Source organism: Sphaeramia orbicularis, chromosome 5 (assembly GCF_902148855.1).
Source record: "Sphaeramia orbicularis chromosome 5, fSphaOr1.1, whole genome shotgun sequence".
Classification (NCBI taxonomy): domain Eukaryota; kingdom Metazoa; phylum Chordata; class Actinopteri; order Kurtiformes; family Apogonidae; genus Sphaeramia; species Sphaeramia orbicularis.
The window spans coordinates 22187717-22203979 of record NC_043961.1 but is presented as its reverse complement, the minus strand read 5'-3'; the positions used below and the strand labels follow the sequence as shown (position 1 = coordinate 22203979).

Genomic DNA, 16263 nt, shown 5'->3' with positions numbered 1-16263 from the left:
CTCAAGTTTCACCTCCAAAAATATTGTCAGATCTTTAAACTTAAAAATGCACTTAAAATATATGCATAAGCATTAAAGCATAAACATCAGAAAAATACAAACCAAAATACAAATAAACATTATATTAGCAGTAGCTCTTAAATGTTGTCCACCCTGTGCACACATTCAGTAGGTTCTGTAACAAAGATTTATGACTATAAGAGGCAGTTTGTTTCAGAAGTAAACAGCGACATATTGATTTTTTTTCAATATCAGCCATCAGCCTCACTTTTTTTTTTTTTTTGAAAGCCGATATTTGATCAGTAGTAAAAATGTTACAAGATATTTGATCAGGCACCTGTGTGGGCAGCACTTGAAATATAATAAATGTTGAAAGAGTACCATGTGTACATGTATTAATAATTTCATTTATATTGCTGCATAAAAAATTGTAATTATCTGAGTGTTAGAGTTGTATTGTATGGTCAATGTGTTAAAAAAATAAAAAATAAAAAAAAAGGCCTTAAATATCGGCCTCAAAAATCAGCTGTAGATATTGGCCATCAGCTGACCAAATTTTAAAAAATCAGCATCGGCCTTAGAAAGACCCATATCAGTTGACCTCTAGTTTGTTTTACCTGTGAACGATATTAGCATTTGAAATACAGTTGCGGAAAAAATTATTAGACCACCCTTGTTTCCTTCAATTTTTTGTTCATTTTAAGCCTGGTACAACTAAAGGTACATGTGTATGGAAAAATATAATAACAACCAAAATGGCTCATAAGAGTTTAATTTAAGAGCTGATATCTATCCCAAACAGCTCTTTAGGTTCCCAGGGTTTCCCATTTCACATAATGTAAATGCAAAATGTAATGCTTTTATACTTGGTTCTTGTAATAGATATGTGTATAAATAAATGATAAATGATGATACAGCCATTTTCCATGTTTTCTTGGTAATAACCAAAATCACATCAGTTCTTACATCAATATCTATGGCATTGTACTGACAAAAACAGTGCTTTTAGGCATTCCGTGTTTTCTTTTCTGTCTGTTTTAGTCACATGATACACACAGGAGTTAGTACTGGATTGCATAACCATTGCTTTTGATGACTTTTGATGGTCTAATATTTTTTTCCTCAACTATATATGCAATAATGTTTTAGCAAACTCAGTCTGTTGATACATCAAGCAAATCTGAGAATTTCACTTCAAGTAGCTTTGTGACAGAAAAAAGTATAAGCCTTTGAATGATAGTATGATAACGTCTGTCACTGTGTTCAAGCGTCTATATTCTAACATCTTCACTGTGTGTGTATCGTCAGTGCTCGGTGACCTGTGGCCAAGGGAAGACGACACGGCAGGTCCTGTGTGTCAACTTCAGCGACCAAGAAGTGAACATTAGTGAGTGTGACCCAGACGATCGTCCGACCACGGAGCAGGACTGCGCCATGTCTCAGTGTCCATCCCGTTCCAGCGAGCCCCGATCGTTCCCGTCCTCACCAAACAGCAGCACCAGGAACAACCTGCCCCGAAGCCAATCCCACCAATGGCGGACCGGACCCTGGGGCGCGGTGAGGCATCCTTATACACAGTAGTTGACAAACTGTTTTTATGGATCCTACATTTTAACCCACAAAGACCCATAAACAGCCACTGGTGACCAAAATCTGTTTAATACGTGTTGATCCACTAATCCTGTCAATATATATAAATAATTGGTGTAAAATACAGTTTGTCGTCTTTTCATGGTCATCAGATATGACCCATTTGGACGTTCAGAGGCTCTGTAGTTACGGTGGAAACACCGTCATCTTCTACAACATTGATTCACAGTGGATGGAGACACTTATTTTCTTGTTCAGTTGTTATGTTTGCTGAAAAAGTCACTTTTTCTTCAGTTTTCTCTGTTTCTGATATAATAACTTCAACTTTGATCTGAGTTTTTATGAACATTTACATGATCAGTAAATTAAATATGGTAAAATGCAGAAAACTAATTGAAAAAAACACAAAATACAGAGGATAATATTGTAATAAATGGTAATAAGTCACTTAGCAAATAAAGACCCGTTGACCAAAAGCAACTGCTGATCTAAACTCTTCGTCCACTAATCCAATAAATACATGTAAATAATTGTTATAAAATACAGCTTTTCATCTTTACATGGTCATCAGATATGACTTATTTGGACATTCAGAGGCTTTCGTAGTGAACGTGGAAACACCGTCATCTTCTACAACATTGATTCAACAGTAAAACCCACTGAGTTAGATCAAGACAGTGGATGGAAACACTGGGTTTATGTTCAGTTAGTGATAGATTTTACTGAAAAAGTCAGTTTTTCTTTGTTTTGATACAATCATCACTGACTTTACTCTGAGCTTTTACGAACATCTACATGATCAGTTAATTAAACATAGGGAAATAAATGATTTTCCCTGGGAAAAAATGCTGAATTCAGAGGATAATATAATAAATCGCTTAGGAAAGGTTAAATAGAGAGGAAAATTCATTTGGAAATTGCCACAAAAGTAGCACTGTGTCTTTATGGGTTGAAATGCTCTTCTAGTAAAACTGCTCTCATTCCTGTCCAAACAAAGCTTTAGTAAACTTAGTAGTGACACAAATGCTGAGTTGTGACTACTCAGCAGAAGCAGCTTATGTTCCTAAACAACCTTCATCATATTTGTTTACTTATCCTACCATTGCAAAACTGTTATAGAAGGATTTTTTATTACCAAGTATAATTAAGGTATCAGATGAAACAAAGATGTGTCTCTGCAGGCACTACATTAGTCTCCATGATACACTTTCCACTTTCCCCTGACTAAACACTAATAAAACTTGAGTGAACAAGTTATTTTCCCCCCAATACATTTTTCAACCTGCTGTAGACAATAAACAATAAGCCAAACATGAAAAGGAGTTTCAGTTCTTTAGGCTCAATTCTTTTGCAAAGCAGCACAAAATAGTGTGACCTAAGGGATATAAGACAGCCATTATGGATATATGTTGGTCTAGCTGTTTTTTTTTCCAGGCTGGGTTAGTAATAATCTGTGCCTAAAAATAACTTAACCTTTAAATAAATCTGGGAAGTGATTAAAGATTCTTCCTCCTTCCTCTGTCCTGAGGATATTTACTTTAATATAGCAGCAGACATGGTCAGTTGGCATAATAATTGGCATAGTCTTCTTGTCTTGTTTTTTAACAGGTTTCATGCAGATTTTATGTCACAAATAACACAAGATTATTATTATAGAATAGAATAGAATAGAATAGAATAGATTAGGTGTGCTACTCCAGTCAATGCAGCAGTATTTACAAACACCAGTGCTACAGAAATAAGAATAGAGCAAATATATATAAAAAAAAAAAAGATAAGAAAATAAATTCAAAAAATGTACAATTTAACAAATTAACATAAGAATAGAACTTAGTAGAATAAAAAATAAAAACAAAACTGGATAAAATACGAATAGGCACAATTTACAGTATTAACAATATTAACAGCATATATCTCTATTATTATTATTATTATTATTATTATTATTATTATTTATTACCACCTGTACTTCTAATGTACAATTGCCTATTTTACTACTACTTGTTTACACTGTCATATTATTTTTCTTTTTCTTTTTATCTTCTAATTCTTCTTATATGTGTACTTTTGGTGTGCTTCGATTGAAACCTTAATTTCCCAGAAGGCTCTGCCCAAGGGATCAATAATGTTCTATCTAATCTAAAATGCAAACGTAAATACAGTGTGCATTAGGGGTTTTTACATTGTTATGGATTTCTTCATCGGTGTTTTGACATTATGCACTCTTCTCTCTGAAAACAGTGCTCGAGCACATGTGCAGGAGGCTTTCAGCGTCGCGTGGTAGTGTGCCAGGATGAGAATGGCTACCCTGCCAACAGCTGTGAAGATCGCAGCAGGCCCAATGAGCAACGATCCTGTGAGTCGGGGCCATGTCCGCAGTGGATCTATGGCAACTGGGGAGAGGTAAGACTGTCAGCACTCCCCGTTCACTCATCAGCTCAAGCTTAGCGCAGCTCTTTGCTCCCAAATATAGGAGACATTTTTAGAATCGGAATGTTTGACCAATGTAGAAGCTCCCAAGAAGGTCTGAATATACACTATATTGGACAAAAGTATTCAGACAGCAGACATGGTCATTAAACTTTAAGGAAATATTAATGTTTGGGTCAGATCAAGCGGTGACACGGAAAACTAAATAACTTATTACTATGTTTTATCCATGTGTGAATAGGTCTCAGTAAGTACTTTCACATAACACATGTAACAATTTACAGAAATAAAGTTTTGGGGTAAAAATACTTAAATTACTGCTACGTTTTTTCACTTTAACCCTCCGGTATCCGGGTGTGCTTTTTAGGCATACTTTGCACTTCGTGTTAAAAAACTTCATATTATTTTTCACAATTTAAATTAGGTTAGAATTCAAAAGTTGTTCATTTTTGCATGATCTTTAAAATTCTGGCCACCAACTAAAATGTGCACATTGTAAACAAAAGAAAACTACAAAACTAGCATCTGTCTCCCAAGTGTGCCTAAAACGCACTATTTCTTCTATTTGATATGTATGATTAGGGCTGACCTTGATTTACAAAAATAAAATCAAATTAGAGCAGAAATATAAATCAGTATCTAATATTTAATAGTTTGATTTATAGGAGTGCATTTTATGCACACTTAGTGACAGATGCTAGTATTTTTGAACATTTGACCTAGCGCCAAAAATCATAATGCAAATTCACTGATGTTGGAGTTAATCATTGACATATGCCAGGCTGCAAAAATCAAATAATATGTGATCCACTTTTTAAGTAGTATATTGAAAAAAATAAATTTTTTGCATTTTTTACATCCAAAAAAAAGGGTTTGTTTACATTACAAACACGGCATTTAAAGGATTAAAAAATGTGACAATTATTGAGTATTTGGTATTTTTATTTACGGCTCAAGTTGATGAAATAGAAAAAAAGTGTAAAAGAATTAAAAACAAACTGTATGAAAATTTTTTTGGCATTATTCCACAAGTGTGCGAAAAAGGCACACTTGGTGCTTAGTAAGGGCCTTGCTGGACGGGATACCGGAGGGATAAGCTTTTTTTTTCACTTTAAGCAAATGTACAAAACATACTGTTCTCAGAAGAAATTGATCCTAAATGAAACACAGGGCTTTAGCTGTGATGTTAAACTACAATTGTGATCAATATTGGATAAAGATGTTGAAATGATAAGTTTTTATGAACACAGATATGTTGTGACAGAGACAGCAGTTTGTACCTTTGTTCAGTGTCAGAATAAAAGACTTTGGAACTAAAACACAACAAATGCGCTCATAAACTTTAATTAACATACATATTACAACTGAAGTGATATATACAGCTAATAGCAGAGCATATTGGACTAATAATTGAATTGGACATAATCTTTCTATATTCTTGTACTGTTGAATAATTAGTTCCTACAGATTCCCAGACTTAAAATATCACTTATACAAGCAAGAACAAATATTATTATTAAAGTTAATAGTTCATTTACATATATGTCAGAAGTATAACACTACATAATCAGTTTTAGCTTTTTTTTCTACAAGTGATACCGACATTTTGTAAACAGTTCCATAAAATAGAGTTCTTAAGCTCAAAAATGAGCCGATTTGAGAAATGAAAGTTAAAAAAAAGTTAAAAAAAAAAAAACAAAAACAAAAACAAAAACCTTCACTGAGGCATTTTGGAAGCAAAGATAATTTAAACCAAACTAACCAATGCAATGATATTTATCCCAATATAAAACTATGTTAATTTGTCATTATTGGTTTGTATCCCAGACCCCTGAATTCAACATGTCCCAATACATATGTCCATATAATTTATGAACAATAATATTTTTTTAAAGTTAAATAATGTTAAAAAAGTAGATGGTTAGTTGTGGTAAAAATTATTATTTATAGTCAGAGCACAAAAATATTTTAGAAATGTAGAGGTAGAACATTGAAAATCATTGTCATGGATAAAAAAAAATGTTGAGAGAATTTAAGTAAAAAAAAAAAAACATCTCTGAGGCATTTTGGAAGCAAAGATAACAATTTGAACCAAACTAACCAATGTAATGCAATATTTATCACAATATAAAGCCATATTATGACAGTTGTCATTATTGTTATATAGCCCAGACCCATGTTAGAAAGGAAACACCTGGATTCAACCTGTCCCAATACTTTTGTCCATATCATTTATGAACATTAATATTTCCTTAAGGTTAAATGATGTGGAAAAAAGTAGATGGTTAGTTAGAAAATGATTACTTACAGTCAGAGCACAAAAACTATTTTAGAAATCTAGAGGTAGAGCATTTAAAATCATAGTCATGGATAAAAAAATAAAAAAAATCAATGTTGAGCGAAATTAAGTTAAAACCATCTCTGAGGCATTTTGGAAGCAAAAATAATTTAAACCAAACTAACCAATTCAATGATATCCAAATATAAAACTATATCATGACATTTGCAATTATTGTTTTGCATCCTAGACCTGTTAGAAAAGGAACACCTGAATTCAACGTGTCCCAATACTTTTGTCCATAGAGTGTACTTCTTTGTTTTCCCATTTTTTCCATCACATTTCCATCAAATAAATCATCTTCTTCTCTCCTCAGTGCACCAAGCCATGTGGAGGCGGCATCAAGACAAGGTTGGTGGTGTGTCAGCGTCCAAACGGCGAGCGATTCAACGATCTGAGCTGCGAGATCCATGACAAGCCGCCAGATCGTGAGCAGTGCAATACTCAGCCGTGCCCGTCAAGCCCCCACTGGAGCACAGACCCATGGAGCTCGGTACGCTCGTAAACAATATACTTATACCTTATTGTTTCAACCTCATCTTTTCAGATACCTGTAGTCTTATTTTGTCTCAAACGGTCTTAAAGGGGCAGGATGACTAAAGTGCTCGTGCACCAAAGATTTACCCCTTCGCTTCCTCCACTTTTAACCTCCTCCTCTTCCTGCTCCCTCTCCGGTGCCTGAGACTGGTCATCATTTTTTTTTTCTTCAAGACATTTGGAAAGATTCTGTTGCACATAAATGGCAAAGATACTACGTAATTAATTGCAATATGCCAAATAGTACAACATGACAAAATGCTTCAGTGACAGCTGTTACCATGTGAACATTTTCGTCAGTCCCAGTTTCCATAAAACTGTGGTTGAGCCTTGTATTAGTTTTTGAAAAATTCAGGATCTGTTTTTTTTTTTTTTTTTAATCACAATCAGAATTAGTTTTGTAAGATATTGTTTTTTAAAAGATAATTTATTAAGATATTTGTTTTCCTTTTTATCTTTTGTATATAGCAATAACTTTCAAAAGTGATTTATTTTGTGTTTTAGCTCCTTGTATTCGCACATTTAGCCAATCTTTGTTTATATGCAAATACTGATGAATGTTTTTGTATATCAGGAATATACAGTACAATGCCTTGTTCTTTTATTACCAAAGAATGGCCCATAATGTCCTAATCTGTGGTGCTACACAATACAATTTGATGTTCTGACGTGAACATTGAACGCACCAGCCTTCATGGGGCTGTGTTTGGGCTGTGTACTATATAAACATCTTTGTACTATATACATCTTTGAAACAGCTATTGTTACAAGAATTAAGTTTGTCTCAAGGCACATGTGGTTTTGTTAGAGCATTTACTAATTCTTTATTACTATTATTCAGACACTTTATTTTACAGTTTATGTATATAACCTTTAAAACCACAATGGTCCTGTTCCAAACTGACATTTGGACAGTGTCATTGGAGCATTAATATATTGACTCATAAATCCTGAAACGTCCAGTACCATAGTTCAGTAGTTATCAACCAGGAAACAGCAGCTGTACTCACACTGTAAAATAAAGTGTCTCACCAGGTTTGTGGTAATTAGAACTAATAGCCATTGTATTCCAGTTTGCCAGAGGGTTTTGACACATATTTCCTTAGTGTGGCCAAAACAATAGGTTTGAAGCTCTCTGCTCCAAAGGTGCTTAATATAAGTGTATTTATATTGTGTTAGTTATGTTTGCTTTGTACAGTAAGTACTTGGAGTTGCTAAATATGCTATGCTAAACAATACCTCACATGGAACAAAACACAACTCAACTAGCCATTAAACTATGATAACCTACACTACAGTGGTGCTTTGGCCAAACAAGGGAGAAGTAAGATAAAGATCAAAAATGAACCATCAAATTTTTGGTTAGGTAGGTCTTAATTGTGGCACTTTGATGCTGCCTCTTATGTGTGTTTTATTTCTTTCCATGAGCAGTTTGTGGATTGATTGGATACTGAAGCTTAAAAAAAGAAAAAAAGAAAGAAAAAAAAAGAAGAAGTGTGTCACAGACTTTATTCAATATTGTTGAAGTGTCTTTGAATGTCTATCAAATATTTTGCCTCACCTTTAAGAGAACAGGACTGTTAAAGTGTCAAACTTTGAAGTGACCACAGGGGAAGTTAATAGTGTTTTGTATCCAGAGCTCTTACTCTGAGCCAACATAATGTGTCTACCTCAGTCTCTGTTATGATTGCCCCCCTGCCGTATCTTTCTCTCCCTTGGACTGGAGGGATTTTGGCTGCATAAGATTAAGCATGAGTTGTTGAGGCTACCTTTGTGCAGCTGATGGCCCTAAACACAGATCCGTGGTGTGTGTCATCTCCCACCTTCTCCTGCTTAACCATCCCTGTGAGGTCAGTGAAAACTGATTCGGAATCTGTGGTTAGGGGCAACTTTTGCCTGCAGCCCACCCAGTTGATTCCTCCTGGTCATAAATGTCTGTACTGACATCACACCTTATTTTAAGGGCCTGTTAACACAGCAGTAACTCCATTTTTACCACACGTCATTTACTAATGAGAACGATTGCATAAAATGAGTCTCACGTGTGACTTTAAGGCAGCCTGAAAAACCTCTAGGTTGACTGAGTCGGTGTAGAACACATATTTACAATGAGTTGTCTGAGTTTTTCTGATTTTCTTCATGGTTTTTTTTTTTTGGTCTTAGCATTTTTTTTACTTTTTGGTGCAAGAAACAAGTGCAACACTAACACCACATCAACAGGCTCTTGAAATAAGTATTTTGTATGTTTCTTATTCACAAATGGCAGTATTAGTCTGTGTTTCAAGAAGATTTCTGTATATTTATGTAATTACTTGTATTTATTGTTACTTCATTATAATGTAATGTCAATATTTAATTTTTTATGGATATGTTTGATTTGTGTTCATTTTGAGAAAAGGTTACGATTAAAGAGAAGTAGAGGTACTATTCAAGGCTTTTTTTCATTATTATTTGAGCAAAACATTTCCGTCCCATGCGGAGACCAGCCCAAGGTCATTGCACATAACACAATTACATGGAATAATTCAAAAAGAGTCCAACAGTAGTACACTAATGAATTCACATACTAATAACCACTAACAATAATCAGAATACTAGTACGTCTGCTGCTGAATGGGTCTGTTTTGACTTTTTTAGGAAAACTAAAGTTGGCAGACTCCTCCTTTATAATAAACAGTGTTTTGTGAGTGAAAAAACCCATATTATTGGTTAGTATTTTTTTAATTCTATATGCTTTAATTAAGATATAAGATTCTGAATTTGAACAGAAACTTATTATCAGTATCTTGGTTGTTGTAAAATGAAACTAACATAAATTTTCTTAGTGTGACCAAAACAATAGATTTTAAATGTCCTACTTCAAATGTGTAGTTTCTGCACATTAAGCATTTAAAATAATTCACTGAAATACTTTTATGGACTTTTTCTTTCATACCACTCTTGTCAGTTTTTTTTTTTTTTTTTTTTCTGAATGAAAAAGCACAAATCACTGAACATTATCTGTGTTATTTTATGTGGTCAGGGACCCTCTGACCTCTCTGAGTCATCGTGCTTTTACCGTCTACGTCAGGATTTCAAAGCTCTTATCATCAAGGTAAATCTTTGTCCTATGGGCTTATGGGACAATGCTTCGGTGTACCCCCCCCATCTCATTTACTGTGTTCATTCACTCTTAATGCCTACCATGGCGTTTTCTTGGATGCTTGGTGACGCATGTTCTGGTATGAAGTTGCCAGCACCCTTTGCCCCTGTCGGTCAGGCCCCTCTACTCTGCTATACTGTCCCAATGTGGGGACTAGTGACAGTGACTCGAGTGGGGTGGGGTGGGGTTGGGGGGGGGGGGTGTCAGCAAAACAATGCAGTGGTGTACTGGTGGGTCAGAGGTCATGTTTGATCTGGGGAGGCGCCCCTTCTCTGTTCATCCCATCAGCACAGACAGACTTCTGGGAAATTGCTGTGATCCCATGTAAAAAAGAAAAACAAAACACACAAGCTCAATAGGATTCCAAACCACTGTGCTGACAGAGGGAGGGGGTGTATTTAGGGAGGGGTTCTTTTACATGGTGGAGACCAGGCCTCTGCAGCTTTAAAAAAAAAAAAATAGTCACATGATTTCAATTACAGAGAATGAATTTAATAATTTCCTAAACTACATTTGGAAGGTAATGTCAACCGATCAATTATATCGGCTGATGTTCTTTAAGCATCAATCACGCATGTAGTTTGAATAAGGTCAAATACGTGTGAGAAAAGACGGTGGTATTAATTAACTGTTCCAGATAATTGGAGAACCCAAGAGAACCTGCAGGGAAAGGAAATGAACCCTGCATGGGGAGTTCATATACTGATAAAATGCACGGTATTTTAATTTGATTTTTTTTTTTTTTTTTTTATTATTGAAGGTTTTCAAAGGGTATTTTAGTGCAGCAGCAGCAGCAGCGGCAGGGATGCCCACGTAAAAACAGTGTCAAACTATTGAGGAATGACCTCATTTGACTTAAATCATAACTACCCACCTTTAATGACTTAAAAGTTGACCTTGATGCCAGTTTTTTTTTTTGTTTTTTTTTTTTTGTGATGACCCACTTACCTTCACTGATAAGGGATCTGCTTGTCACATTGTTAAATAAATTACTTGGAAATATCATTCAAAATACCAGTTGATCTCTGGTTGTTGGGTTATAAGAACAGTCAGCAGCTACTGTTTATTTTGTCAATCATAAGGAATGGATGACATTTCCTCAAGTTCGTAAGAGGTTTACACACTGAAGTCACAAGCAACCGAGCTGATATTCCCAGTTTTATTACAATATGAGCACAATAATAAAATAAAAAAACAAAACACAAGGAATCACACACTATTCATAAGCCTGATATTCTTTATTTTTTTGCACAAAATAAAGTTTGTCTTCTTTAAGTCAACACAAGTGTTTCATTACATCATTACTGAAAATAAGAATCAGTTCTCAACTAACTTACCTGGTTGAATCAAATAAAATAAACATCTAATATATTGTAGATATTAAAGATTAGCGTATCAAAAAGGGAAATAAGCATTAATGGTCCCTCCTTTCACGATCCCTCCTCCCCTCCCTGAATGAGGTGAGAGGTCACGGTGTGTTCCTGTCCAGTCCAGTCCCTTGCTGGTCAGGACAGAACCGCACGCTGGGCCGCGCACTCATTCAACTCTGAGCCTGTCGCTTCCCATCTATCCCCACATGCAACGCCCCCTTTGATTATCCGAGCACAGCCCAACCTTTCTCCATCCCCTCCTGCAGCACTGCTGTGTGTGTGTGTGTGTGTGTGTGTGTGTGTGTCTGCCTGTCACACCGAGTTAGGCTTTCACTAACTCGGTGAACCCGGAGGTGAAACAAACTGCTGCCGGGGCAATCTGACAGGCTTTGCCATTGGTCTAGGTACCCACGTGGACCCGGGTCTCACTGCACATGTTTTTACAAGACTGGCAAAGTGATAACATAAAACATGAATGAATGAATATTTATTTAACCATTCCACTTCTTTTATAAGTAAAGCTTTATTCTTTAGTGATTTAAAAAAAGCATGTTTGATAGTGTATAATGCAAATAAAACAACCTCATTCATTCGGTTTATACTGTGCATTCTTTTACTCTTTTACCACAAATCATACCTTTCCTCTGACATCTTGCAGTGCTCGGCGTCCTGTGGAAGAGGGTTCAAGTACCGTAAGGTGAGCTGCGTAACGGGGTCAGGCCGTCCCGTCCCAGAGGAAAACTGCCAACACCTGCCTCCAAAGCCAAGCAAGCAGAGGCGCTGCCGAGGTGGACGCTGCCCCAAATGGAAGACTGGAAACTGGGAAGAGGTAGGGACCCCGTGACCTGCTTTAAAATCCTCTTCTTTTCTAGACACGTAGGATTTTTTTTTTTCCCCCTCTCTTTCGCTGTAATTCTTACCAGCTTGCTACTAAGTTTGTGTGGGAAAACATCTGCAGAGAAACACGTCTGTATTTATGCACCATGCTGGGCCACTAACTAAAGCGGGTGTTTTTACACATCATTAGGTGGTTTGCTGGTACTATTTGAGGTACTTTATGCTGTACATGAGTGCGGCGGCAGGAAGGATGTGCACGCTTCTCTTTGATCTAAGTCTAACTGACATCCAGTCCATCCACTGTAAATCTACACCTCTCATCTTTATATTTTTCTCTTCCTCTGGTTTTTCCCTCCTCTCTGTCCCTTTCATCCTCCTCTCTTTGTTGCTCTTTCCTCTACTAATCACTTTTTTCTTTCAAGTACTTGACCCTTTTTAGTTCTTCCAGTTCTTCTCTTCACCTTTTTTTCCCTCTATCTTCCCTCTGCCCAATGGGAACCACATGTGAGTCGTTTTTTTTTTTTTTTTTTTTTCTCGAATGGCCTACCGTAGAGGCATTCTGCTCACGTCACCATGCCCAGACAACCTTCACGTTTATGCACCTGGGCTGCCGGAGATCCACCCCAGGTGCTTCTTCCCTCCTTCTTTACCTTCAGTTTCTCCCTGTCCCTCCATTTGTCTTCTTCTCTTTCTCTGAATTCAACCCACTGGCCATGAGTCCGAGCGTTGGAGACACATCTGTGCTCCATATGCCAGAGAGGATGTGTGTCTGTTCTAAACAGCTGTGAAGCAGGACACAGGCCAGGAGAAAATGATACTCCACATGCAGCTCCTTGTCAAATACAACATTTTTACCCATGGTGCAACATACTGCCTAGTAATTCAGCTGCTGAAATGACATTGCAGATATATGCAGTTAAAACACTTCAGGTTGTATCACACGACAGTAAATGCATACAAGAGATGCTTCATTCAATAAACTGTGTTCAGTTTAAGTGACATTCTTAGCTGTTAGGCCAGTTAATGTCCTTTACAATACACAAACCACTGGTTCCAGTCTTACCTTCAAAAATCTTCATTTCATAAATACACAAATGAGTAAGTTTTATACATGTTTCGAATCCATAAGCATTGTCTTAACCATATTTGTTGTCATGATCTGTCTGAACCGGTACAAAGAAAAGAAAAAAGAATGCAAGTATTACAAAATCTCAGTAAAAAAAAAATAAAATAAAATAAGAGATGCGTGCATTTCTTACATCTGATTCATCCGCGCTGAAGGAAATTGGAAGAAAACAAAGCAGATTTCTTGATTCAAACCTTCCCCTTTTTGCGTGTTCTGTGTTAAAGCAGAGACACGCACTGATAAAAGCACTGCACGGTTTGGCAGCACAAGAAATTCACTTTCCAGGATCCAGAATCATATATACATATTTTATTTTTAATATTTCCCATGCAACTTTAATATCATAATGGCTCTGAAGTGTACATTTATTAACATTATATTACCATTTCTTTGTGTTATTCATAAAGTTCGTGAAAGTTGTCACAAAAATGTGCTTTAATGTAAAATAAAGTCAACTTATACATCAATACTTACACATCTCACCAATCACTGGAATGAATAAATTACAATTATGTCACATTAAATAGTTCAGTCACTCACATTGGTAAATAAGTGAATCAGTGAACCAGTTTGCAAAATATTTAAATCTGTAAGGTTTATTTAATGGAATATAATGTAATAAAGTTGATGTCTAAGCTTTTCTATTGTATTTGAATCGTCTTACCTGTGTCCTGTCAGTGTTCTGCGTCATGTGGGGACGGTGTCCAGCGGAGGGATGTGTTCTGCCAGGTTGGAGACCGCCGGAGCCCGTTGGAGACAGGATGTCCCCAGCGCTCCAGACCGGCGTCCAGCCAGAGCTGCCGCGTCGCCGACTGTCCCTCCCAGTACCGATGGAGAGAAGGAGACTGGCAGCCGGTAAGTTTGGGTTACGTACGGACGTAAAAAAAAAAAAAGACGTGGCACGCTCGCGGAAAAAAAAAAATAGTGGTTTGACGTGTGAGGCGCAGACGGACGCGGATGAATCTGCTCCGTCATTTGAACTGGAGTCCTGTTTGAGTCAGCACAGGCCACGAGGAGCAGAGGGGAGGGGAGGAGAGGAGAGGAGCAGCCGCGTGCCCCAGATGAAAATCAGATGATCATACTTTTTTTTTTTTTTTTTTTTGCAACAAAGCCAAAGCCTCGTTTTAAAGTGGTCATTTCGGTTCATGTACTCAGTGAACTCCTGTTAAAAAAAAAAAAAAAAAAAAAAAAAAAGCTAATTCGCACCTGTGACGCACGACCGTAAATTAGTTTAATGCTAGACGTAAAACACGTGACTGCATAAAAGCTGAATTACAAAAGCATGTGTTAGCTATAAATACCACAGTTAAATAAATGTATTTTTAATTTATGTAGCTTATAACAAATCTTTCACTTGTGCCATTTGCAGTTTTTTCCAAAAAGCTTTTTTCTGTTAAAAATAAACAACTGTACTAACTGTACAACTGTACTAAACAACTACTGGATGTTGTCTAGGTGTATATGATGATGTTTTATGTGTCCTTTATAATTCCAGTGACACTTTTTTTTTTTTTTTTTTACCTCCGCCAAGGAGGTTATGTTTTTGTCAGTGTTGGTTTGTTTGTCTGTTTGTCTGTCTGTCTGTCTGTTTGTGTGCAAGATAACTCAAAAAGTTATGGACGGATTTGGTTGAAAATTTCAGGAAATGTTGATACTGGCACAAGGAACAAATGATAACATTTTGGTGGGGGTGGGGGGCATGGGGGCCCACTGATCTGCCTTGGCGCGGAGGTCTGCGCTCTACAAGTGCTTTTCTAGAAAAGACAGTGCAGACCTCCGCGCCAAGGCAGATCAGTGGGCCCCCGGTCCCCCCCACCCCCCACCTCTGATCACCACCAAAATTAATCATTTGTTCCATGTGCCAGTATCAGCATTTCCTGAAATTTTCATCCAAATCTGGGGCACTGATCTGCCTTGGTGGAGGTCTGCGCTCTCTGAGTGCTTCTAGTTTTTTTTTTTTTTTGTAGATATTTGTGCCATCAGGGTTTTTCTTTTATATTTTCAGTTTTTATACTCCTTTATATATATTATTACCTCCATGAGGAGGTATTGTGATCACTTTGCTTTGTGTGTTTGCATGTTTGTTTGTTTGCGTGTTTGTTTGTTAGTAAGATAACTCAAAAAGTTATGGACAGATTTTCATGAAATTTTCAAGAAATGTTGATACTGGCGCAAGGAAGAAATGATTAAATTTTGGTGGTGGTGGTGGGGGGCAGATCTTTCTTGGCAGAGCTCTGCGCTCTCTGAGTGCTTTTCTTCTTTATACTTTTATGGCACCTAAAGAGGATTGCGCTTTCAATTTTGTTCTACCTGTACAATGACAATAAAGACTTATATGTATTCTATTGTATCTTATAACTAAATAAAATTACATAGCCTAGTATTCATGTTATCGATTAAAAAAATCGTTTCATAAGCATTAATGTTAAAAGTTCAGTTAAAACTCTAATATATGCAACATTTATTCTAAAGTAGCTGCTCCGAAGTACAAAACCAAAATGAATACATAGATTGTTTGATTAATTAATAGTTTTACTACATTATTAGATAATTGGTGGTACCATGTATGTGTAACATCCAATACAGTTGCATTTCAGATTAATTTTCCCTAAATACATCGTATGTTATCTTTATGGAGAGCAGCTTTTGGACACTATGCTAAAAATATATATTTAACATTAAAGTTGTGTTTAAGCAAATGATCAACTATAATATATGTATCACTCAAAATACTCCAATTGGACACATTATTTGTGAGTAATGATCCCGTGCATTTAAAAAAAAAAAAAAATTAATACATGAAAGGGTTAAATAAACTTAAAAACATTAGTGTCAGATAACTGGTACAATGCAACCATTATGCTGATTCTTGAGAACATTTACATTCCTGATC

General features: G+C 36.3%; 1 protein-coding gene across 3 annotated transcripts in view; it reads left to right on the top strand.

Annotated features, from left to right (window-relative positions):
- Nucleotides 1-16263, top strand: part of adamts9 (ADAM metallopeptidase with thrombospondin type 1 motif, 9) — a 69016-nt gene that overhangs the window by 33665 nt on the left and 19088 nt on the right. For all 3 annotated transcript variants that reach the window (XM_030135105.1, XM_030135104.1, XM_030135106.1), the window contains exons 26-30: nt 1309-1557; nt 3832-3993; nt 6675-6851; nt 12066-12236; nt 14049-14225. In XM_030135105.1, coding sequence (XP_029990965.1) covers nt 1309-1557; nt 3832-3993; nt 6675-6851; nt 12066-12236; nt 14049-14225 — 936 coding nt within the window. The remainder of the gene's footprint in view (nt 1-1308; nt 1558-3831; nt 3994-6674; nt 6852-12065; nt 12237-14048; nt 14226-16263) is intronic.